The sequence below is a fragment of the Neomonachus schauinslandi genome, chromosome 2 (assembly GCF_002201575.2).
Source record: "Neomonachus schauinslandi chromosome 2, ASM220157v2, whole genome shotgun sequence".
Classification (NCBI taxonomy): Eukaryota; Metazoa; Chordata; class Mammalia; order Carnivora; family Phocidae; genus Neomonachus; species Neomonachus schauinslandi.
Window position 1 is genome coordinate 38,825,747 of NC_058404.1, and position 25,415 is coordinate 38,851,161.

General features: G+C 35.7%; 1 protein-coding gene across 1 annotated transcript in view; it reads right to left on the reverse strand.

Annotated features, from left to right (window-relative positions):
* The window catches only part of KAT6A (lysine acetyltransferase 6A), a 112,546-nt gene that overhangs the window by 30,470 nt on the left and 56,661 nt on the right, over positions 1-25,415 (reverse strand). The window contains exons 3-7 of the mRNA XM_021681561.2: positions 21,720-21,835; positions 20,834-20,915; positions 18,443-18,578; positions 16,777-17,093; positions 11,226-11,344 (exon numbers count right to left, since the gene is read on the reverse strand). Coding sequence (XP_021537236.1) covers positions 11,226-11,344; positions 16,777-17,093; positions 18,443-18,578; positions 20,834-20,915; positions 21,720-21,835 — 770 coding nt within the window. The remainder of the gene's footprint in view (positions 1-11,225; positions 11,345-16,776; positions 17,094-18,442; positions 18,579-20,833; positions 20,916-21,719; positions 21,836-25,415) is intronic.

Below are 25,415 nucleotides of genomic sequence, written 5' to 3' on the forward strand. Positions count from 1 at the left end.
AAAAAACAGAGAATAACAAGCGTTGGAGAGGATGTGCAAAAACTGGAATCCTTGAGCAGTGCTGGTGAAAATGTAAAATGGTGCAGGCACTGTGGAAAACAGTTTGGCAGTTCCTCAAAAAAACAGAATTTTCATATGAACCAGTAATATATAAAAGAACTGAAAGCAGAGACTCAAAACAGGTATTTGCCCACCCATTTTCATAGCAGCATTATTCACAATAGCCAGAAGGTAAAAGCAACTTAAGTGTCCATCGGATGAATGGATAAAACATTCATGGTATTATACCAAGTGATAAATATACATATAAATTCCGGTAAGGGAATTCTGAATAAACATGGATGAACCTTAAAGAAGTTATGCTAAGTTAAGTAAGCCAGACACAAAAGGGCAAATATTTTATGATTCCACTGAGGCCTACCTACAGGAGTTAAATTCAAAGACAAAAAGTAGAATAGTGACTGCCAGGGGCTAGGGGAAGGAGAAAAGGGAAATTATGGTAAGACAGAGTTTCAGTTTGGGAAGACAAAAAAATTCTGGAGGTGGATGGTGGTGATGGCTGCACAACAGTGTATACACATACTTCAAGCCACTAGACTGTATTCTTAAAAATAGTTAAGATGGTAAACTTTATGTTATTTTTATTTTACCACAGTAATTTTTTTGTTAAGTTTTCAGGAAGCTGGATCTCAGAATTGCAGATGTGATTACAGACTACTTCCTGTCTCTTTCTTCCCCAATGCCTTTTTTGTTCCTCTACACTCAGATATTTCCCTTGTTTTACCATATATACTGATAAAGTCTAGGATTTTATCTTCAGCCCTATTATCCTTTCTCTCCGTAAGACCTCTCTAATCCAATGACCCTACCAGTTTTTCACTCTCTGTATGCCGTCCTTATCCAGCTTAGATTCCAAGGTCTTTTACTGAACTTCATCTTTGCATATATCCTTATCTTCCCTGCTTTTCTCCCGATGCAACAATAAAATCCCAAATCTGGTTAAATTCACATCTCCACATAATCCAACATCTGAATATGGTTAGAGAAAAACACAGAATCACACTGACTGTTCTCAATTTATAATTCTTAACTAACCTCAAATAGGCCCTTTGATGCTTCTCTAACTCTATTCACTCTCCCATTTTCCTTAAAAATTACTTCATACTTTTTCCTATCTCCTCAAGCCTCCAACACCTCTTAGTGCATCTTCACTTTCAATCAATGCCTTTGCTTCCTACTACACTAGAAAACTAAGAAGCAGTCAAAAGAGAACTTCCACAGCTTTCCAAAGCCACATCTGCATGTCTACCTTCTGTGTCCACAAAGCCCATCGTTCCTTAATACTACAGCTCAACTGTCTGTGCTCCCATATAAAGTAAGTGCCTCTACTTGCATACTGGACAATTTTCCCTTCCCTCTTTTGCATCATCAGGTTTCTCTCCACTAGATCATTTCTATCAGCATATAAACAACTGTTATTTCTTCCATATTTAAAAAAATGGGTATATTCTTTTGCCTTCACATCTTCAACCAACTATTCTCTTTCTCTGTTCCCCTTCATTGCAAACTACATCAAAAGAGTAGCCCCATATTACTTCTATAACCAATTTCTCTTCTTCCATTTCTTTTTGAACGAGCTCCAATCACCTTCCCCTTCCCTCATGGAAACTGCTTCTCAAGTTCACTCCCATGTTACTAAATCTGATGTTCAATTTTCAGTCTTCAATTTACTTGATGTATCCACAGAATTTTCCATTCCTTCTTTCTTGAAATAGTTTTTTCTCGCTTTGTTTGTAAGGAACCAGTATCTCCAAGATTTTCCTCTTCCACTGGCCATTCCTTCTTTCTCCAATTTCTTTTTTTTAACTTTTTTTTTTTTAAGATTTTATTTATTTATTCATGAGAGACAGAGAGAGAGAGAGAGAGCAGAGGGAGAAGCAGGCTCCCACGGAGCAGGAAGCCCGATGCAGGACTTGATCCCAGGACCCTGGGATCATGACCTGAGCCGAAGGCAGACGCTTAACCGTCTGAGCCACCCAGGCGCCCCTTTCTCCAATTTCTAAAAGTTGGAGTACCTCAGGACTCAGCTCAGAGCTCTGCCCTTTCCTTTGGTGACCTCATCTAGTCTCCTTCCTTTTAGTACCACCAACTTACTGACAAGTTCTACATTTAAATTTTTGACCCAGACCTACACTTTGAACTCCAGACACACATATCCCACTGTCTATTTGATTATCTTCTCTCCTGAATGCCTTATAGGAATCTTAAATTCAATGTGTTCAAAATCAAACTCCTGACCTTTTTTCCCTCAAACCTGCTCCTCCATAATTCCTTATGATCCCATAACCATCAGCATATCCTAATGGTCTTCAAAACATAATTCAAAACCTTCAAAACATAATCAGAATTCCAATTCTACCTCTAACACTATGTTCCAAACCCCTGTATCTCCTACTTGGATAATTCTAATAGCCTCCTAAGTTTCCTTGTTTTTGTATTTCCGCCTCAATCTACACAGAAACCAGAGTAATCCTGTTCAAACTTAAGTTACTCTTCTACTCAAAATCCTCCAAGGGTTGGTATCTCACTCAGAGTAAAAGCCATAGTCCTTATAATGACCTAGAAAACCCTATCATATCTGACCTCCCAATACCTTTCTGTCCTCTCATCACCTAATTTCTATTCTACCTCGTACTTACTCGTTTCCAACCACACTGGCCTTCTTTGTGTTTCCTTGACCATGCCAAATACAAATCTCAATTCAGGGCCTTTGCATTTCTGTTCCCCTGTCTGGAATGTTATTCCCCCTGATACTCACATGGTTCATTCTCTTACCTCCTTCAGGTTTCTGTTAAATGTCAGGCAGTCCCTAACCCAACAATTTAAAACTGCACAAATCCACCCTTTGCCTCTGAATTCTCTCTCCCTCCCTTGTTTTTTCTCCATAACACTACCACATGGTATACTATTTACTTTAACCTAGCCCCAACCCAACTGTAAGCTCCTAATGAGGATTAAAAAAAAAATCTGTTTTGTTCACTGCTGTATCTCCAGCACCTGGCAGATGGTAACCTGTACTCAGTAATATTTATTGTTAAATGTTATCTATGATAACAACCTCAGCTACTACCTACGTAGTTTCATCTATCACTTGTGTGCTGATAACCCGGCATATCTCCTACCTAAAACCCTCCTGATCTGCATATCCATATATACAACAGTCTACAGAAGTCCCCCATTTTAGATTTCATATAAGCCCCCAATTTATGTAAGCAAGGTCTCTTCTTCTATCAAAAAAGCTCCTCTTTCCACATTTAGTATCACCCACTCAAAACAGAAGAACACTGGGAGATTTATCTGGTTCTGCCCTCTCCTTCAACCCCAACTCCCAACATCCCATCTTTCCCATTCTATCCTAAATCTTTCTCAAAATCTCTGCCTACTGGATCTCCTCTACCTTCATTTGGGTCCTAGTCACTTTTCATTCTGATTACTGTAATCACTGGATTGGCAGATGTCCTTGTTCATGTCTTATTCAATCCAATGCTCACTGTATCACCAAAGCTGAGTTTCTAAACACAAATACAATTATGTCACTCTTTTTAAAGTCTTCAATAGCTCCTCAAGAACTATTTAACTACTTGAAAGAACTCCTGTAACTAAAAAATAAAGTACAAACTCTTAACATGAACCATGGGACCTGTGTGATCTGGTCCATACTTACCATTTCAATCTCATCTCTCACTTGAACTCCAGCCAAACAAATTGCACGCAACTCCAAGGGTTCAATAAGCTTTCTCAAACCTAAACTGTTCTTTTTGAAATGCCTTCCTCCTCTTGCCCAATAGTAAAGTCTTACTCATTCCCTCAACAGCCTGCTCAAATATCACCTCTTCTATGAAGACTCCCCTAACATCCCTAAGCAGATACCTTCCTGTTCATTCTCATTTCATCTTATGTATATCTCTATGGCAGCATGATACCATGAACTAGATTAAGAGTTAAGGATCTGGAGTCGGACTGCATGGGTTCAAATATTGATTCTGATACTAACAACTATATGACTCTAGGTAAGACATCTTTCTAAGGCTTCATTTCTTCATCTGTAAAACAGGAACAAGTAACAAGGTTGTACTAAATGAAAAAAACTTATATATAATGCTGTATGTAGTACCTGGCACACAGTAAAAGGGTATCTATTACTAACCACATAGCTTTGTTTATAAATGTCTCTTCAACTGGAGAACAGGGACACATTTTCTATTTATCTAAGAATTTCTAGCACCTAGCACCAACTAGCAGAAACTCACATTTATCTAGTGCTCATTATATGAATGATACACTAAGCACTTTGCAAATATCAACTCATTCAATCCTTTCAACAAATCTATTAAGTAAGATCACTCAGCAGAGGTAGGATTTGGACCTGTGCAGGCTGTTTCTAATACATAGGCTCTTAACCACTATCTTAATAAATAATAAAATTGTGCTAAACTGTCAAAGGAATGAACTCAAAATACATTTAACTAGCCTTTAATATATGACTTGTAATTAATGGGCAAACGCCTAAGACACTAAAGCAAGCTCCCACTCCCCATCTCTAATTTCACCAGTACCAAAGAGAAATCATTCTAACAACAAAAAAGCAGTCATGGGTATACCTTTAAATCCTGGCATGCCAAGACTAATGTCCTCTTGCTAGCTTTTTTTTTTAAAGAGAGAGAGAAGGCCGTCTGGTATGGAAAGGGAGAGAGCATCTTAAACAGGCTCCACACCCAGCTCAGAGCCTGATGTGGGGCTCAATCTCACAACCCTGAGATCATGACCTGAGCTAAAATCAAGAGGCAGATGCTTAACCAACTGAGCCACCCAGGTGACCCCCCCACTACTAGCCCTCCAAAATTCAGCCCTATACTAGTTATTCAATATATTTCTTACCATTGCCCAACAAAAATTCACTCTGTTTTATCTATCAAACTAAATACAAGCAGTTCTTGCTTTATATGGTGCCATGTTAACTCAAACTTATGAATATCTAAACTGAGATCAAATCTCAGTCACCACAGAAATGTATAAAGAATGGACACAATTCTACTCGGCACATGTTTCCATTAACACAGTACCATGCAAAGCAAGGACTATCTGTACCATGACACCTTTATGAGCAACTACTGTGTTTTCTACATCATCTCCACAATGTGACTTGCATATATTAGGCCCTCAAGTATGTGCTGATCTGATGGACCAATAATCACAATGTCTCCCATATTTATAGTTGTCATTTATTCCTGAAAGCTCAACTTAATATTGTTTATCCTACCTGGTAAGCCCTCATTCTCTCCATTATACCTAAATCTGAATCATCCTTGAAGTCTGCTTCTTCTGTAATCATCTCCAATCATACCAACTCTTACTAATCTTAGTATACTCTGACCATATGGAACAATCTGTATCATTTAATATAGCAATGACTTACATTAATTCCTATTCTTATGTCACTATTTGCTGTTTATCTTCTATGTACCTTTCCCTACTTGGATTTAGTACATGCCTTATGATTTTGATGCCTCTATAACTCTTTTTTTTTTATTTTAACAGCGTAATGCAGGATGCTATTGTGATTAAGGGCAGAAGATGTGAAGCCACACAGGCCTGAGTTCAAACTCCACTTCTGCCATTACTAGTTATATAACTTCAGGAAAGTCACTCAACTAAAAGTCTTGGTTTCCTTATATGTAAAATGGTAAAAACAATCCTTACCTCACAGGATTAGGAGAGTTGCTGAATCTAATTTATTCCACTTCTAATAACTGTCTAATTCTTTATGCAAAGAAAACGATTATTTTAACAGCCCGGATTTCAAAAAATGCTGTTAACTTTCTACAGCCATACCAAAAAAAAAAAAAAAAAAAGGCAATCAAATTCTTCAAAATTAGAAAGCATTAAAATTAGTACGGAAATATAATGTGCTATTTGGTGATATCTTATGTAAAAATCATTGTATATATTCCAAAAAGGCTATTATGTTCCAATGGGATGAGCTGAATACAAATGCTTCTTTCTGGTGATGGAACTTTAAAGAAAAATCATTTCCTCCAGGCCCATAAGGTTACTGTTGAAAAAAAAATTCCAAAACAAAAGCCTATACTACTAATTTCTCATACTTTTTTCTTTTCAGAGGTGGCTCTTTTTTAGTGAATGTATTCATTGTATAGCTAATGAAGAAACATAGTACCAGATAAATGATATTCTTACTTTTCCTGAAATTAAAAAAAAAAATCAAAACCAATTAATAGATGGTCCTTTTTTATAAACATTTCAATAATTCTTGATTCAATTAGATAATGCACCATACAAAACTTCATTACTCAATAAAATCACTATGAGCAAATGTTGGATTTGCTTTTCTGGGCGTATTTCTTAAGATGGTAAGCTCTATGAGAATAAAAACTGTACCTTACTCATAGCCTCTAGACCGAGCACAGTTCCTAGAACCAAGATGGCATGCAATAAATGATAGGTTGTCGGTTGGATGAATTCAAAAATTAATTCCAGTATCACTTATCTTTTACTGGTGCAACTGTGAGATCACCTAAGACCCTGTAATCTTCCTGCAATGTTTTTGAAACAAACTTTGAACGAGCTTCTACTAAGCCAGATCTAGTCTCTCAAAAATTACTTCATGTATTATCTTTGTAAATGTTTTCAAAACATCATATAATCTAAGCAATGGTAACGTTTTCCCAATTGGCTTCAATCCACTTTCTCTATTTCATGAAGTCAAGAGAACCTGGGAGTCAACCCTGGTGTCCTCTTGCTCCTTCAAACAACACATCAAATCTATCACCAAGTTCTGCTGATTCCATCTCTAGAATATATTCTAAATCCATCCACTTCTCTCCCATTTCCACTGCCACCTCTCTAGTCTAAGCTACTGTCTTCTTTATCACTGAAAAAGCCTCTAAATAGCGTTTCTGTATTCCACTCTTGCCTAATTCTAATCCATTCTTCATATAGTGGCCAGAAAAAAAAATTTTTAATGCAAATCTGATCCTGCTATTTCCTTGCTAAAAATCACTCAATGGTTTCCTACTACAATTACAATAAAAACCCAAATCCTAACTAATGTCCTCAGCCTCTCTCTCCAGCCTCATCTTGTGTGACTCTTTTATTCACTGTACTCAAGTTACACTGGTCTTCTTACAGTTCCTCAAATTTAGGAAGTTCTTATATGCCTCAAAACATTTACACAGGCTGGAAAATTCTTCTCTCCTAGCTCTTTGACTTGCTGACCTTCTACTCATCTTTTAGGTCTCTGTAAATTATTACTTCCCTAGAAGAGGAATCCCAACCTCCAGCAATCTAGATCAGGAAGCCCCTCTTATAATCTCTTGCTGCATTCTTATTTTCTTCCTATTACCTATCAGTTTGTAATTAAAGATTTATTTATATGACTGTTTATGTATACGACTGTTGTTTTATTGTCTCGCTCATGAAACTGAAAGCTTCATGAAAGTTGAGTTTATGTCCAAAAAAAAAAAAATGTAGAGTATGTCTTTTTGTTCACCCTACAGCTCTCATATCATGCCAGGCACATGAATACTAAATCAAAGAACCTCATGGAGAAATAACACCACCGTAAGAATTTTAGTTCACTGCCAATGAAAATAAGCACAAATCAGAATTCAAAAATCTAGCTCTTTATTTCCTTGGTGCCAGATACATACATGGACAATCACAAGTTTAATAAAATGCTGGAAGAAACACACAGTTAGCTAGATTACTGTTGATACAAATTTATAGTGTCTCCACTGGGCCTCAGCAAGGCTCAGCATCCCTTTTAACTCTTTCTAGTCAATCTTTCTCCTCACACCGCTACTATTCCAACTCCTGCCAACCAGACATTTAGAAAAAAGGAAGAGCAATCCAGACAGAGGGAGGAGTAAGTACAAAGGCTCCAAGGCAGGAGGGTGCTTGGTTGTCTGAGAAAGAGGAGTCCTGTGGCTGGAGTCAAATGAACAAGGGCCAGAACAAGGGGAGTAGCCAAAGAAAAAGGCAGCCATGAGATGCTACTGGGTCTTAAAGATAAGGATAAAAACTTTGTTAAAAATTCTAGGCAAGTGCTTGCTTCAGCAGCACATATACTAAAAATTCTAAACAAGACTGAAAGACATTAAAGGTTTTCTGTGCAGAGGAGTGGTATGATCTAACTTAAGTTTGAAAATATTTACTCTGGCCCCTGTATAAAGAATACAGACTGGATATTGGGGTGAGGGACAAAAGTAGAAGCAAGAAGATTAGTCTAAGGATATTACAACAGCCTAATCAAGAGATAATGGTGGCTTAGAATAAGGTAGTAAAGGTAGAAATAGATAGAAGTAGTCATATTCTGGATATATTTTGAAAGTGGAACCACCAGGATTTGCTGATGGATTAAATATGGAGTATGAAACAGAGAGAGAGAGAGAGAGAGAGAGAGAAAATCAAGATACCTCTTTGGACCTGAGCAAGTAAAAAGACAAAACTGCCATTTACTCCCACTTTCCACTAAAAGAAACCAAGGATTCTTAGAGAAATGGCTGAATCTACAGCTAGAACAGTTAAGAGCCGAGAACATATCACTGTGGTCAAAAGTAATGATGATATATACAAATATCGAATCATTATGTTGTACAACACCTGAAACTAACAGAATGTTATATGTCAATTACACCTAATTTTAAAAAAGAGTTGAATAAACTGGACAGAGTTAAAAAAAAAAAAAAAAAAAGACAGGGAGACATGTCAAAAGGACACAGCAGCTGGCTTGAAGAGGCTCCCCTGACCAAATCTGGAACAATGTAAGCATCAAAATAAATATCGATAGCAACAAATTATAATTCATAAAATAAGAATCTTCGAGTCTAAATGGAATGAATAGATAAACAGGAAGAAAAAAAGCCTCTTCCTTACAGTAGAATGCCAATTAATAAACTTCATAAAGAAATAATGGAATTAGAGAATCATCTGTTTAGCAACCAACAAAGTAATAGTTTCAGGCAAGAATCACCACTGGATGCTAAATCCAGTGGGTAAAAGTTTGATGAGAAACAGGATATTAACATGGTTTCAAAGTGTATTGCCAGAAGATACTTAGAGAAGGAAAATAATTTACAGAGAAGAAATTCCACCTTAACGAAGTGTTCAGAGTTAACATCACTTGTAACAGGACACATAAATACTACATACCTCCATATCATGCACAGAGGACATATCACCTCTATAGTATTTCTGCCCAAAGTGGATCACCTGAATCTCATCTTGATGAAACATAAAACAAGCTCAAAGTGATGGACAGTCTATGAAATAAACGACCTATGCACTTCAAAAATGTCAAAATCATGGAAGATAAAGACTGAAGAATTGTTCTACATTAAAGGAAACTAAGGAGACATGACCATTAAATGAAACACATGATCCTAAACTGGGTAACAACCCAGGGCAAGTTGTTTTTCCCTTTTGCTATAAAAGAACATTAGTGGTACAACTGATAAAATTTGAATAAAATCTTCAGATTGGATAATATACTTTATCTGCGTTAAATTCCCGATTTGATGATCATACTATGATCATGTGCAAGAACATCCTTATTTTTAGGAAATATGCACAGATGAGTAGGAATAAAAGGACATTACCATTATGTCTGCAACTTAGAAAAAAAGTTCCTCAAAAAAGGAACAACCACCTCCTCCTTTGAATTTCCACTGAACTCCATGTAAATTTCTACTATAGCATCTATAACAATTTGTTTTTCTTATTGGTAGGAAAGGAAATGTGCCTTCAGTGGTTAAACAACCTGCCCAAAGTAGAAGTCAGTAAATGACAAACCACAAATTGAACCAAGATCTAGGTGACTCAAAGCCAATACTTTGTTAAATCATAAGATGGCAGAATGCTCAGCAAATGTTTGCTATTTATACTGTTTTTATTTTTCAAAAATACTCGCATAATGACCTACACAAACAATCTATTCACAAATGGGTTTCTTAATCCAAAGAGTGTCACCTATACAACAGGAATCCCCAGCATCAGCCTTATAAACTCTTACTTTCAAGACAAGAGAGAGAACTCAACTTGGCCAATAGTGAGTTGGTGGCAAAGAAAGAAAAGACACAGGATAAATTAACATAATCTAGAAGAGTCTTTATGATCTAGCCCTTGCGCTTTTCCAATCTCATCTCTTATCATTATCTATACCTAATATTCTTTATCCTATGTGAAAATTTATTCCCACAATTAAGCATGTTTTCCCCCATTTTCAAGCCTTTGCGCTTCTTTTCCTTCTGATTATATGGGAACCCATTGCTTGTCATCCTGATGAACTCGTACATATTCTTTAAGACCAGCTCATATAGTATTTTCCCTAAATGAATCCTCCTCTGACCTCCCCAGGCACAGGTAGATGCTATCCTCCCAAAACATTATGTACCCTACAATTAAACCTTCCACATGAATGAAATTATTTATTTACAAGTCTCTCCTAGACTATACTTGAGAGAAGGAATCCTGTCATTCACTTGGGCATCTTTAGCATCTGAAGCATAAGTAGGTTCTCTGTCTATACATTTATATCTTGCTACATGTCCCAAAGGATTAAGGCAAAAGCATTTAATAAATATTTCTAGCAGTAATGAATATGAGTGTTTTATCACTTGAAAAAAGCTTGGTTTTTGTTTTTTGGTTGGTCAAATCCCAAACTCTTCTTCATTCATTGACAGAAAATAAATAAACCAAACTCATTTAATACTGGTAGTCAAGGGGTACCTGCGTGACTCAGTCAGTTAAGCGTCTGACTTCGGCTCAGTTCATGATCCCAGGATCCTGGGACCAAGCCCCGCATTGGGCTCCCTGCTAGGCGGGGGAGTCTGCTTCTCCCTCTACCTCTGCCCCTCCCTCGGCTCGTGCTCACAGGCACATGCGCTTTCTCTCTCTCTCTCTCAAAGAAAGAAATAAAATCTTTATTAAAAAAAAAAATACTGGTAGCCAAAAGAAACTTGTTTATCTGCAAAACCAAAGCAGTCATAATGGATTTAAAAGGAATATGTTAACAAGCAGACTATGTATATACACAAACCACATCTATTAGCAGATCAGACCGATAAATGAATTGCTGTTACTGCTTTACCCAGGATCCTGTTTCTTGTCCATGACCAAATTATTTGTCCAATCTGAATATCCAACTTTACCTGCAGTGCTTGTTCTTGGATATCACGAAATAATTCCATATCTTTCTCAGTCATGATTTCCTGGCTCCCAAAAAGCCGTTCCTCACTTTCTTGTTTGCCATCCCAGCCATCCTGATTGTCTGCACATAAAAAAAGGGCTCATATGTTATTAATATTATCCTTAGTTTAATAATTTCAGTTTGAAGACTTAATATTATTTTTACAAGAGAAGAGGATAGCAATAAACTGACACCTATAAAGATGGGTCAGTAAATATTAAGTAAATATTGTATCTGCTTATAATGAAAACCTGACCTGTCCTAAAACTTCTTAAAATTATTACATAACTAAATTTCAACTTCATTAGTATATTTTAGCATACTATAATATATACATGTATATAATATATACATACATATATGTGAATATACAATACATGCAATTATATATTATAATATATACAAAAGTTTGATGAGCACCATGTGATGTATAGAAGTGTTGAAACACTATACTGTACATTTGACTAATACTACATAATATTATACTGTGTATGTTAACTAACTGTAATTTAAATAAAAACATAAAAGAATAATAATATATACAAAAGCAGAACAGAAAAAAGGTCTAAGGAATATGAAACTTTGAAATAATATGAATAAAAAATTTTTAGTATGGATTTAATATATCAAAATTCAAATACTGCTGTTTTCATTCTTTGGTAGTATGGAAGAAGTTTATGTTACAGTAGGACATGATTTTCATCACATGGGACCAAAACACAGGAAATTTGTTCCTTTTATAAACCTTAATGATCCTGTGATCTTCATAAGGCCAGTACATTCTTATCTCAGCAAGAAGATAACCTTCGAAATAACTACCATACTCCCCTCACAATCTGGGGGCCCTTTTAAATAAGCAAAACTCCACAAATCTGAGGATCACAGATGATAATCCTCTGGGTAAGTATGACAAATTATAATAATCATTCAGTAAATGATGTATCTTCCTCACATGGGCAAGGAAATTCATGAAAGGAGTATTGGGGGATTATGTAGATCATTATCTTCTACACTTGAAGATGACACCGCCAATGGACTAATTTCCTATTTGTGTAAGTATGGCAGAAAAGACCAATTTGTGACAGTTCTTTTCAAATTAAATAGAATATAGGGCGTCTGTTATTCATTTAATGTAAGAAGAATAAGGACAAGGACTCACCGCTGAAAATATTCCCAAACTGAAAAATATGTATCTGAAAATACTACGTGACTTTAATGCCCCCTAGTGCATGATACAGATGGATGCAGGCACAGATCATTCAGCAGCATTCTATCAGATGGTGCAGACTGTTCCTTAAACTCTACAATTCATAAACTTACAAAGCCAATTACAGCAAAAACACCAATGCAAAAAGTCAATACCGATTCTCCATATACTTTACACATTCTCTCTAATAATTTCTATTTCTAAAACTTTCCAGGAGATTCTTGTAATAATCCATCTCCAGTGAAACACTTAATTCAAAAATGCCTTTCACTAGGATCTGCTTTAGATTCCTTCCTCCTAGGTCCAACCTAAATGGCTTGCATATTTTCTTAGGTAAATGTACTCAGACTGGAACTACAGTGTACATGGCTGATAAAGACATGAAAAGTACTTAAGCACTTACAGAGTAATTAGTTGATTGCCATTCTGGTGAAAAGCCAATCAATACAGCATAAAAAGGGGGACCTGACAATGATGATTTCCTCTCCTGTGCTGGACCAATCAACCATTTATATAAGCAGGAATGAAGAAGCACTGAATATAATCACCAATGAGACATTCAGGGGAAGGAAATCAACGTTAAGAAATTCTCTTGCAGTATAAGAGATACTACATCTTTGGCCCTTGTGATCCAAAGGAGTCCATTCTCATTCTTCTACTTTCCTCAGATGCTTTTTTACTTACTTCACAGGGTTAAGTCTGTAAACTCACGGCACTAAATAGCAATGAGACTAGTTTAAACTTTAATTATCAAGACAGCTAATGACTTGAATTACCTGCTACACTATTAAGTCTTCTCTACAGATCTTTTCTACTTTGAAAACTAGGAAACTCAGCCTGATACACAAGTATGAAATGAATAAAAAGAGGGGATGCTACAACTGATACCACAGAAATACAAAAATCATAGAAGACTACTACGAACAATTATACCTCCAAAAACGTGACTATCTAGAAGAAATGGATAAATTCCTGGGAACATATAACCTACCAAGACTGAATCATGATGAAATAGAAAATCTGAACTGACCAATTACTGCTAAGGAGATTGAATCAATAATCAAAAACTTCCCAACAAACAAAAGCTTCACCGGTGAATTCCACCAAATATTCAAAAAACACTTAATACCATCCTTCTCAAACTCTTCCAAAAATAAAAGAGGGAACTCTTTCAAGCTCATTTTATGAGGCCAGCATTACCTAAGCCAGTCAAAGAAAGAAAATTACAGGTCAATATCCCCAATGAACATAGATGCAACATAGATCCTCAACAAAATATTAGCAAACTGATTTCAACAATACAAGAAAAGGGTCATCATACACCATGATCAAATAGGATTTATTCCAGAGATTTAAGGATGGTTTAATATCCACAAATCAGTCGATACACCACAACAACAAAATGAAAGATAAAAATCAGATGATCATTTCAAGATATGCAGAAAAGCATTTGACAAAATTCAACATCCATTTATGATAAAAACTCTCAACAAAGCAGGTATAGAGAGAACGTACCTCAACATAATAAAGTCGTATATGACAAGCCCACAGCTAACCTACTCAATGGTGAAAAGCTGAGAGATTTTCCTCTCTTTAAGATCTCTCTAAGATCAGGAATAAGACAATGCTACCTACTCTCACTACTTTTATTCAACATAGGATTGAAAGTCCTAGCTAGAGCAATTAGGCAAGGAAAAAAATAAAAGGTATCCAAGTTGGAAAAGATTTGCAGATGACATAACAGAGAAAACCCTAAAGACTCCATCAAAAAACTCTTAGAACTAATAAATGAATTCAGTAAACTTGAAGGATACAAAATCAATACACAAAAATCTGAATTGTTTCTATACACTAACAATGAACTACCAGAAAAAGAAATTAAGAAAACAATCCCATTTACAATTGCACCAAAAAGAGTAAAATACCTAGGAATAAATTTAATCAAGCAGGTGAAAGACCTGTACATTGAAGACAAAACACTGTGTGTGTGTGTGTGTGTGTTGTGTGTACACACACATATATATGACATTAATGAAAGAAATTAAAGACACAAATAAATGGACAGATATTCCATGCTCATGGATTGGAAGAATACTGTTAAAATGTCCATAGTACCTAAAGCCATCTATAGACTCAATGCAATCCCCATCAAATTTCTAATAGCATTTTTCACAGAAATGGAAAAAAAAAATCCTAAAATTTGTACGCAACCACAAAAGAATCCAAATAGCCAAAGCAATCTTGAGAAAAAAGGACAAAGCACTAGAGCTCCCTGATTTTAAACTATATTACAAACCTATTAAACCTAGTTATTAAAACAGTATGGTGTTGGCATAAAAACAGAAACAGAGATTAATGCAACAGAAGAGAGCACCTACAAATAAACCCATATATATATGGTCAGTGAATTACAACAAAGGAGCCAAGAATATACAATGGGGGAAAAGACTGCCTTTTCAATAAATAGTGTTGGGAAAACTGGACAGCCACATGTGAAAGAATGAAACTACACAACTCTCTTACACCACACACAAAAAGTAACTCAAAATAGATTAAAGACTCAAATTTAAGACCTGAAACTGTAAAACTCCTGGAAGAAAACATAGGCGATAATCTCCTTAACATAGTTTTTGACAATCATTTTTTAAATCTCATACCGAAAACCAAAAGCAAAACAAAACAAGCTGGACTACATCAAATTAAAAAGCTTCTGCACAGCAAAGGAAACCATCAACAAACTAAAAAGGCAACCTACTGAATGTAAAAAGATATTCGAAAATCATATATCCAATAAGGGGTCAACATCCAAAATATACAAAGAACTCATTCAACTCAAAAGCATAAAACAAACAACCCACAGGGCACCTGAGTGGCTCAACAGGTTAAGCCTCTGGCTCTTAATTTCGGCTCAGATCAAGATCTCAGGGTCGTGAGATCGAGCCCTGTGTTGGGCTCTGTGCTGAGCATGGAGCCTGCTTAAGATTCTCTCTCCCTCTGCCTCCCCCCTCTTCCATGCTCTCTCTCTCTCAAAAAACAAACAAAAAACCCCACAAAAATAATCCACTTAAAAATGGGCAGAAGATCTGAACAGACATTTTCCCAACAAACACGTAAAAATGGGCCACAGGTACATGAAAAGATGCTCTACATCATTAATCAACAGTGAAATGGAAATCAAAAACACAAGGAGATACCACCTCACACCTGTCAGGATGGCTATTATCAAAAAGACTAGAAATTATAAATGTTGGTGAGAATGTGGAGAAAAGGGAACCTCTGTGCACTGTTGGTGAGAATGTATATTGGTGCAGCCACTATGGAAAACAGTACAGAGGTTCCTCAAAAGATTAAAAAGAACTGCCACACAATCCAGCAATTCCACTTCTGGGTATGTAATCCAAAGAAAACAAAAACATTCATTTGAAAAGATATATACACCCCCGTGTTCGCTGTAGAATTATCTACAGTAGACAAGATATGTAAATAACCTAATACATCAATGGATTAAGGAAACTGTGGTGTATGTGTATAACATTATTCAGCATAAATAAATAACATACATACATATATACATACATACATACCAAACTCACAGATAAAGAGAACAGATTGGTTGTTTGCCAGAAGAAAGGTGGGAGGTAGAGGGTAAGAGAAATGAGTGAATTATTTTTTTGTTTTTTAGTTTCAATAAACAGAATTTTAAATAAATAAATGAAAACTAGGAAAGTTAGCCTAATACATAAGTAAATGGTCTGAAGTTGTAGTTCTCTCCCTTTCTCTCTTTTAAAGTATAATTCATGAAATATTACAACTATATTTGCCAAGATTTGAAGTAGAAATATCAGTGACCTTATCATACTCGCATGTATTTTGGTCTTTTCTCTATGCTTAGATCAACAGCATTTTATCCACCCATACTCTTTCCAATTTCCTTCTGGAAATAATCATCATGATGCTCATCACATGATTTGTTTTGTAATTTATGAAATGTAAAGATATCCTTGATTTAAGGTCATACCTTAAATTTCTATAAGATTCTTTGTGGTTCTACCAAAAAAAAAAAAAAAAAAAAAAAGGCACCATCTTTTGCCTAAGAGTTCCTATTTGCCCACTCTTAAAATTTCATCTCCAGCCTCTCAATCCCTGCCACAGTCACCACCTTACTTTAATCTAAATATGTACCTTTAATATGTTCTTCTAGTCCATAACCATAGATAATAATCAACTGTAAATCTATTCTAGATAACTAGTGTTATTCCAAATAATACACTTTGGGAATACATTTTGCTTCTAAGTAAACTTTTACCTGTGGGCCAATCTGAAGTGCTCGATTTTCTGTTGCCCTTTTTCCTGATTCTATATTGCTCAGAGTAGTCTACCACTTCCCCTCGAGGTTTCCGCCCATCGGGGGAAGGGGTGAAGAATTTGGTAAGGCCATCAATGAGCCCTTTGGTTTTCTTGTTGAATTTCAAGGGGACACTGCTATCTCTGCAGAAGTCCAAGCCATCTATTCGCTCTAAATATCCTTCTTCTGATGACGATGCTGATTGGCTGGAAAGGGTGATTTTACGTTTCCGGCCCCTTCCCGGACCAGTTCGAACTTTGCTGAAGGGACCTTTTGATCTAAAAAAATCAAACAGGTAAAAGGGTAACTATTAAAAAAGAAATCCTTGTAAGGTTTCTATTTAATATATAACATGTAATTAGTAAATAACCTCTAGTTTTATTTAAAAAACTAGTTTTATTTATTGCTAAGACTATTCCATAAACCATAAATATTATAGGGATGAGAAGTAATATTGTTATTAGAAATAATATTTTCAGAGAGTCTAGTATTTTATAGCAAAAAGAATCTTAAGGTTGGGAGTCAGAAGGAATGTTTAAGTCATAATTCTGCCACTTTCTAGCTATACGTCTTAGAGAAATCACATTCTGTCTAAACACCATTGTCTTCATCTATAAAATGAGAGTTGGACCAGAGAACAATTAAGACCCTTCCAGGTATAAAGTCCTATGATCTCTGTATCAACTCAGAGTTACACTCTTACCTCTAAACACAAGGATGCATTACTCTCTCAAAGTCAGGAATCAAAAGATCATCTTATAGGAAAATTAAAGCCTGATTTAAGATTTAAAATATGAACTACAATACTGGTGCTGTATATTTCAAGCTGCTAATGCCCATTCCTTTCAGTTATTATCTTCAAGACAGTCTAAAGTGTAGGAAAGGTGGGTAAAATTTTTAAGAATACAGGTTTACAGGCTTAAAGATATCTTACATATCATCAAAAGGGAATTACTATAGACACACACACACACAAAAAAGAATTAGCTACTGAATCTTGCCCCACGTCCTCCAGATATAGCCCAGTTTCCTAGTCCACAAGGGATAATTATATCCCTGATTTCTGCTAACAGATGAAAAACACATTATTTTATTTTACATCAGGACACAGAAATGGGACTTGGCTATGACCTCAACAGCAAAAGTTATCCAGTGATTATTTGTACATATAATATAAATAAACTACTGAGACCACATTAGGAGAGGAATCTGGGAAATGCTATAATATAATTTTTTCTTTGTTTACATACGAGCAATATAAGGCAGTGTTTAAGAGTTAGACTTTGGTGCCAAACTACTTGTGGGTTTCAATCCCAGTTCAACACTTACTATAAACTGTGCAAGTTAATCTACTGTGTTGTAGTTTCCGCCTTTGAAAAATAAGAGTAACAAAAATACTACTTCATTTGGTTGTTGGGAAAATTAAATGATCAACACATCGTAAGGCACTTAGGACTTTATTCTAACTTGGCACTTTATTAAGAGTTCAGTAAGTATAGCCATTATTATTACATAAAAGTGCCAATTGTAACAACTGGAATTTTTTTCACAAGGCAAACAAGTGACTCCTACACCAAGAGAAGACCCTATCCTTTTCTCCCCTCACCTTGCCACAAGTACAACTTACACCGTGTTTTGTTTCTTTAACCTGTTTTTCGGACGTCCAATTGGGTTAGCATAGCGCCGTTTTATCTGTGCTGCCTTCTTCTGTAGAAGTTTCCGTCCTTTTTTCCTAGGTCGACATATTTGACATATCCACATGCCTATAAAAAATAAAATTCCACATAAAGCACAACAGGCAGAGATACATGGAAAGAGTTCAGATACTCTAGGAGTTCTTAACCTTTCTTAGGTCAAGGACTCCCATTTAAAAATCTGATGGAAGCCCCTTAGAAAAATAAACATGAAAACGTATACACACAAAATTCTACAAACAACTGGAAAAGACTCACAAATATCCTAAAGCCCACATATGGCTGAAGTCCACTGATCCTCGTTAAAAAGCCCTGCTCTACCCCCTGGCACCCAGATTATTAGTTTCCAATTACCATTCTATAAGAAAAGAAGCCAGGTTTCCGTAGAGTAATAACTGATTCCAGGACTGGAGCAAGGAAAATACTTGATAACCTGGAGCACCTTACAGTGCGAGAAAATGGAGAAGTGCTCAAAAGATGAGGAAGGCATGTCAAAAGGACCTAGAAGCCAACTTGAAAGAGCTCCCAATAGCCAAATCTGGGTAATTCTGAGCAAAGAAAGGGATAATCACATCAATGGATTATAACCTATTGAATAAAATATCCATGAGTCCATTAATAATATAATAATTGAACAAATAAACAGGAAAAGGGATAGCTCTTCCTTGTAGCAGAATTCCAATTAATAAATGTAGAAGGGATGATGGAAGCAAAAAAACCATCATCATGTAAACACCAAACTAAAATTAGGGCAAACAAGAATCACTGATGGATGCTAAAGTTAGTACAAGAGGAAAAAGAGTAACTTTAAGGTCAGGTTTCTACTGTAATCAAGTGACCAGTTAACATTACCAGTAATAAGACATATTCGTATTATACACGCACACTACAATGCACTAAGAAGGATACAGTATGACTTCTGTGTTGTTCTTATCAAACTTCATAATCTTAATTTAATCATGATAAAGAAAGAGACAAGCCTAAATTTAAGGACTTTCTACAAAATAGCTGGCCAGTTTCTTCAAAAGCGTCAAGGTCAGGAAAGACAAAGAATTAACACAGACTGGAAGAGACTAAGGAAATATGACAATTCAATGTATTGTGAAATCCAGGACCGGATTCTGGACCACAAATTCAAATACAGTCTACAGATTAGTTAATTGTATCATATCAATGTCAGTTTCCTGGTTTCAGTAATTGTACTACGGTTTTATAAGATGTTAACATTAGAAGCTGGTGGTGGCTGAAATAAGAAGTCTCTGTACTATTTTTGCCACTTCTCTGTAAGTTGCAATTACTTCAAAATAAAATAAAATGATTCCTGCTTTAAGCTGCAATGAAACTTTTGTAGGCACTATACACAGGAATGAAGTCCTAAGAAAATCTTTCTTATCTTGAAGGATTCTCAGAAGGCCTTCTGCCCAGACTTCAAATAAATGGAAGAGGTAGGAAAGGGGTATTTATTCTTCCAATACATATAAATCTAAGACTTTTCAAAAGGTAACAACCAACAGAATGACGTAAGAGGGACTCAAGTAGGATCCTAAGTGGAATAACTTGACTACACCTAAGGTTCAGTCCTTGCCATCCACAGGAAAATTTTTCCCAAGAAGAAATTATCAAATATCCTATAAGCATTTTACTTAAGAAACCTATTAAGTCACAAAATCAGAGTTAAAAATGGAATTTGTGATAAGGAAAAAGCAGGAGAGACTAACTGGACTTTTTTTTTTTTTTTAAGAAACTATAAGCATATAATAAGATGGATGCTCAACCAACAGGCAGTTATCTTCCAACCAAATACCTTTCAAGGAACAGGAGTCAAAAGAATAGAATAACATTAAGCTGTACTCTTATGAGTTAGGGCACAAAAATTACTCGTTTGCAAATCATCTTATTAAAACATTTTTTTAAGTTTTGAATAAACCAGAGATGCTCTAGGCCTTTCAAAAGTGATGAACAGTGAAATAATCAACACTGATATAATCAACATGATCTAATACAATTTCATTTCTTCCTTTACAAAAAGAGGTATTTCAAAATATTACACAAGGCAAGTATTTTGTCCTCTAGCTACAGGACTGGCAAATATTCCACGGATACTTAAACATCAAAAATAGAGGAAAATAATAAATCCATACACATAAGAACGTTAGGATGCCTGAACAGACTATCCCCACCTTTAAGCAGACAGCTCTCTTCCTACTTATACAATCCCAAATAGAGAGATGCAAATTATTCTTTCATTTAACAAAGTAGATAAAAGGTGCTTTCACTAACATGCCCTTTATACTGCCAATCTGATTTCAGAATGTATTTCTCACCTTTTGGCATCCGGGTGAGTGGCGGATCACAACACTCCATGTGAAAACCTCGGTCACAAGAATCACAAAAGAGCATGTTATCCTAAAAAAGAAAAGGACAGTTTTGCTTAACCTTATGAAACAAAAACATGTGAGGATTACAACTTCATAAAATCTAGGAAGCTTCAATGATCTCATAAAGGAGATGAACTACCATAATAGTAAAACCTTCTTTAATTTGTATTAACTGAGTTAATGGACAGTCTGAGTTAGCACAAGTTTTGCTTCAACCAACCTTTAATAAAGAACTACAGTTTCATAACTTTCAAGTTTATCCAGTAACCAGATATAAGCTAACTTTAGTTTTCTAATGGAAAAGAGAAAAGAACCATTTGTAGTTAATATACTAACTGACCATTCCTACTAAGTGAATGCCTCCATACTACTCAAATTTCAGGAGTATTTCTTTAGGGGAGGCTGGGTAGCTCAGTCGTTAAGCGTCTGCCTTCAGCTCAGGTCAAAATCCCAGAGTCCTGGGATCGAGCCCGACATCACATTGGGCTCCCTGCTCAGCAGGAAGCCTGCTTCTCCCTCTCCCACTTCCCCTGCTTGTGTTCCCTCTCTGTCAAATGAGTAAATAAAATCTTTAAAAGGGGGGGGGGGTTCTTTAAAGTAGCTTAGTCTCTCTGCAAACATATAATTAAGGTGCTTTAGAAACCACCTAGAAAGAACTGAAGTCTCAAAGAGTAAGTATTCTAAACTAATGATGTGTAATTTAAAGAGACTCCTGTTTCAAATTCTGCTGGATCAAGTGACTAAAAACTAGCCAACAATACTTAAAGGAAATTACCAGTTGTACATTCTACTTCTAAGTGAAATATTCACATTGTAAGGCAAAGATACTCACTGCATTTTTGCCTTGATCTCGACAGGAGCTGCATGTTTTACACTCAATGCACTGCCACCGTAAGGCCTTCACTCTAACCGTTAGTTCAGGGGAAAACTTTAAACAGGATGGATGACCTAGTAAGAGGAGAAAATTCTCAAATGAAACAATCAAGGATCATTTTGTAATTGTATTAAAGGAATAATGTAGAAAAAGGCAATTACCTTAAATCAAAAAGGTATCAAAAAAAAGATGCTCTTGGAAGCTTGCCAGACATGTCTCATCAGGACTTGGCATTCCTATTCAGTTTTATTGATGCTAAACAGTACTTAGTACACCACCTCCCCCCACAATGTGATTATAAAAAACCTGACAAACTCCTAACTTTTATTAAGCCTGCATTAAAGCATTATGTGAGTACACATGCTTATATGTATACCAACACACAGCATGCCCAGGCCATTTCTGGAAGGATACACAAAAACTGTTTGCAACTGTAATGTCCTAGGATATGAAGCTATAACTATTTTGAAGGAGAAGGATTTTACCTTTCACTTCACACTTCTGTGCTCTCAATTTGTAAAACAGTAACATACTACTTTTATAACCAAAAATACATTTTTATTAAATCCCATCATTTAAAGTGAGTTATTTTAGCTAAAAACTAAAATCTAAGCAATATTTCTATTGTGATCAGAATTAACAGTAACAGGAAAAAAAAGTCTCCTCTTCCAAGAGTTAGTATCCATTTGATTATCAAATTTTAAGAAGTAAGTCTGCCCTCACTCTGAAAAGATCTGTCCCTTTCCTCTGAAAGTTGGTTACATTTTTATTTTTCTTTGGTGAGAGAAAGAGCTAGTTATATTATTTTCTCTCCTCTCCTTTCTATTCCTAAATAAATTTCTCTTTTATGAGATGCTATGAAGTTTACTATCAAAACATCACTGACATCAAAGGAAAATGATAAAGTGTAAAAATCTCATTCATAATCTCTTCTTCCTAGATTAGCCATTCCCTGTTCTACTTTTCCTTTTTAGATTTGCTAAAAGCCCTTGCACAGTTTTAATTATAGGCTATGTACAGTTTTATTTTGCTTTTCTTCATCCTTTTAGTCAAGTAAACGTTATATTTATATTCCTTAAACTTAATAATTCCACTGAGTTGATACCCTATAACCTACCTCGCCATTTCCCTATTGTTAACTATTTAAACTATTACCCATAATAGAACACTACAATGAATTATTTTATGTTTACAGATTCTTTCCTTCTTTAATTCCTTAAAGTCCTGAAAGTGGGGTTGGTAAGTGAAATGAAAGAAACATTTCTGTAGCTTGAGAAGTAGATATGCACTGCCAAACCATGTTTCCAAATCCTCTGATATAATATCTAGTGCTACCAGCAAAGTGCAAATGTTTTACCACGATTTCATCAGCTCTAGGTTTGGGTTCTCTTATTGTTCAAATTTTATTATTATAAAAGATATAAAATGACACTTCACTGCTGCACTGGTACGCATGCTTATTATTACTTGGGTAAAATGTTTTCTTAGTATGTTCAACAATTAACTTTCTCTCTTAGAAACTACCTGTTCATAGGCTCTGACCTTTGGACTTCATGCTAGAAATGTAAACATGCTCTTCACACTTTATAGCTTTTGGCCCTTTACCATATTTAATGCAATTATTTTCCCCAAACAATTCTTTAAAAATTTTCTTTTTAATTTTGGGTATTTTAGTTCTCAGTTTGGAAAGTATCAACTGTCATATATTTGACTATATCCATAGTTTTTTCCTTTGTTACTGTAATAGCCAGGGTCCAAGCTGCCTTCCAAACATTCTTGCCTTTTGGCAAAAATACCAATTGACACCTGTGTAGTTCCCTCCCACACTAAACAGGGCTGATCTGTGTGCTGAAATGACAGGCTAAGGCTAGGTAATAAAAGATATTGCACCTTGTTCTCTCTCTCAGATACCTGCTTGGGGGAGTCCAGCTTCCATGCTGTGGGCATGCTTGCAGCCCTCTGAAGAAGTCCACATGGCAAAGAGCTGAGGCTCCCTGGCAAGAGGCAGCATTGACGTGCCAGCCAGGTAAGTCAGTCAATGGAAGCCTTCAGATAACTGAGTACCAGTTAAAATCTTGACTGCAACCTCATGAAAGATCCCAAGTCAAAATCACTCAGGTAAGCCACTCCCAAATTCCTGACTAACAGGAACATGAATTAAAAAATACTGCTTTTAGCTGCTACATTTTGGAGTAGTTTATTTCTACAGCAATAGATAACCAATAGTTATTTATTCTAATAGTTCTTTAAAAGTTCCCTCTATTGTTTTCAAATTGCAAAGAACTCAGAGACCATCTCAAATATAATGGGTCTTACAAGGCAGGGCTACCACACAACTCCCCGCCCCCCATTTTATTCCCATCTCACCTGAGCAGATCTATTTTTATCTGTTTTATAATACTTAGGGTCCCATATGATTTTTTAAGGATTCTACTATGAAAATAGTTTGGAAATCACTGCAATGTAGGATATGTCACTATATTTTTGTCTAATATTTTATGATTTTATGGTTTATATTTTACTGTAAAATCCATCCAGACTTCATTTTGGTTTGTGATACTATGCTAGATATGATCACCTACTACTCGAGATCTCTTGCCACCGCCTTCAAAAGCCTTCTGTAAATAAAATCCAAAAAGCTGAAAGCTATACTTCTTAGACTCCTTTGCAGCTAGGCTCTAGATATGAATTAAATTCTACCAACTGGATGTGTTTGAGTGATTTTTTGAAAGGGAGAAATGAAACAAAGACCACTTTTCTCCTGGTACTGACTGTTTTCTAATGATAAAGTCATGAAAATGCCAGTACGCATCCACTCTTCACCTTCATGGCTATCCAGAGGCAATTGTGGTAATGGCCAAATTCAGTCTTTCAATAATCCAAATTCAGCTACAGTCCTGTAGCAGCCTCCTGCTTCCACCTCTTCCAAATGGAGGCAGATATAAGTGACTCCTCTGGTGGATCAGTTCTGTGATATTCCAGAATCAGTCCTTAAAGCCCAGCTTAGAGCTTTCCTCTTTAGCCCTTCTAATAATTCATAAACATCTGGTCCTGGTATTAAATTTCTTTCCTCTTGAAGTATCTTAGTGGTTTCTGGTTTCTCAACTAAATAATGATTGTTACAGATATAAAACACTGAAAATTAAGCCAATGATCAAAGATAATATATACTGTTGGTTTACTAATACGGCCTTCCTACAAAAACTTGTAAGATCTGAAAATGTAGACCAAGAATATCTCTGGAATTGACAAACTAGGAGTCTTTGCAAAATCATTTTTAGAGCCCAGGATTTCACACAGCTCACTAAATTGCAGTGTCAACATTCCATTTCCCAGTGTGAATATGTAAGTTTCTATCAAGAAACACAAATCTGTTATCATCCTGGTTCTATTCATAAAGCCTGAGGCATAAATCAAGAAAGATAAGTAGTGATTATTAAAGAAACTAGCAATAATTTCAAACTGATTGCTGTGATTTGAACAGATGTTTGATAGTCAAATATAAAGATCAACAGGAAAAAATAAGTCTATGGAAAGATTAAAAAAAAAAAAAAACACAAAAAAACTAAGACCTGATTTTAAATCAACTGAATAAAACATTTCAACTATACATTTAAATCCTTCCCTTGTCTAGAAGCTCGTCCCAGTTACCTT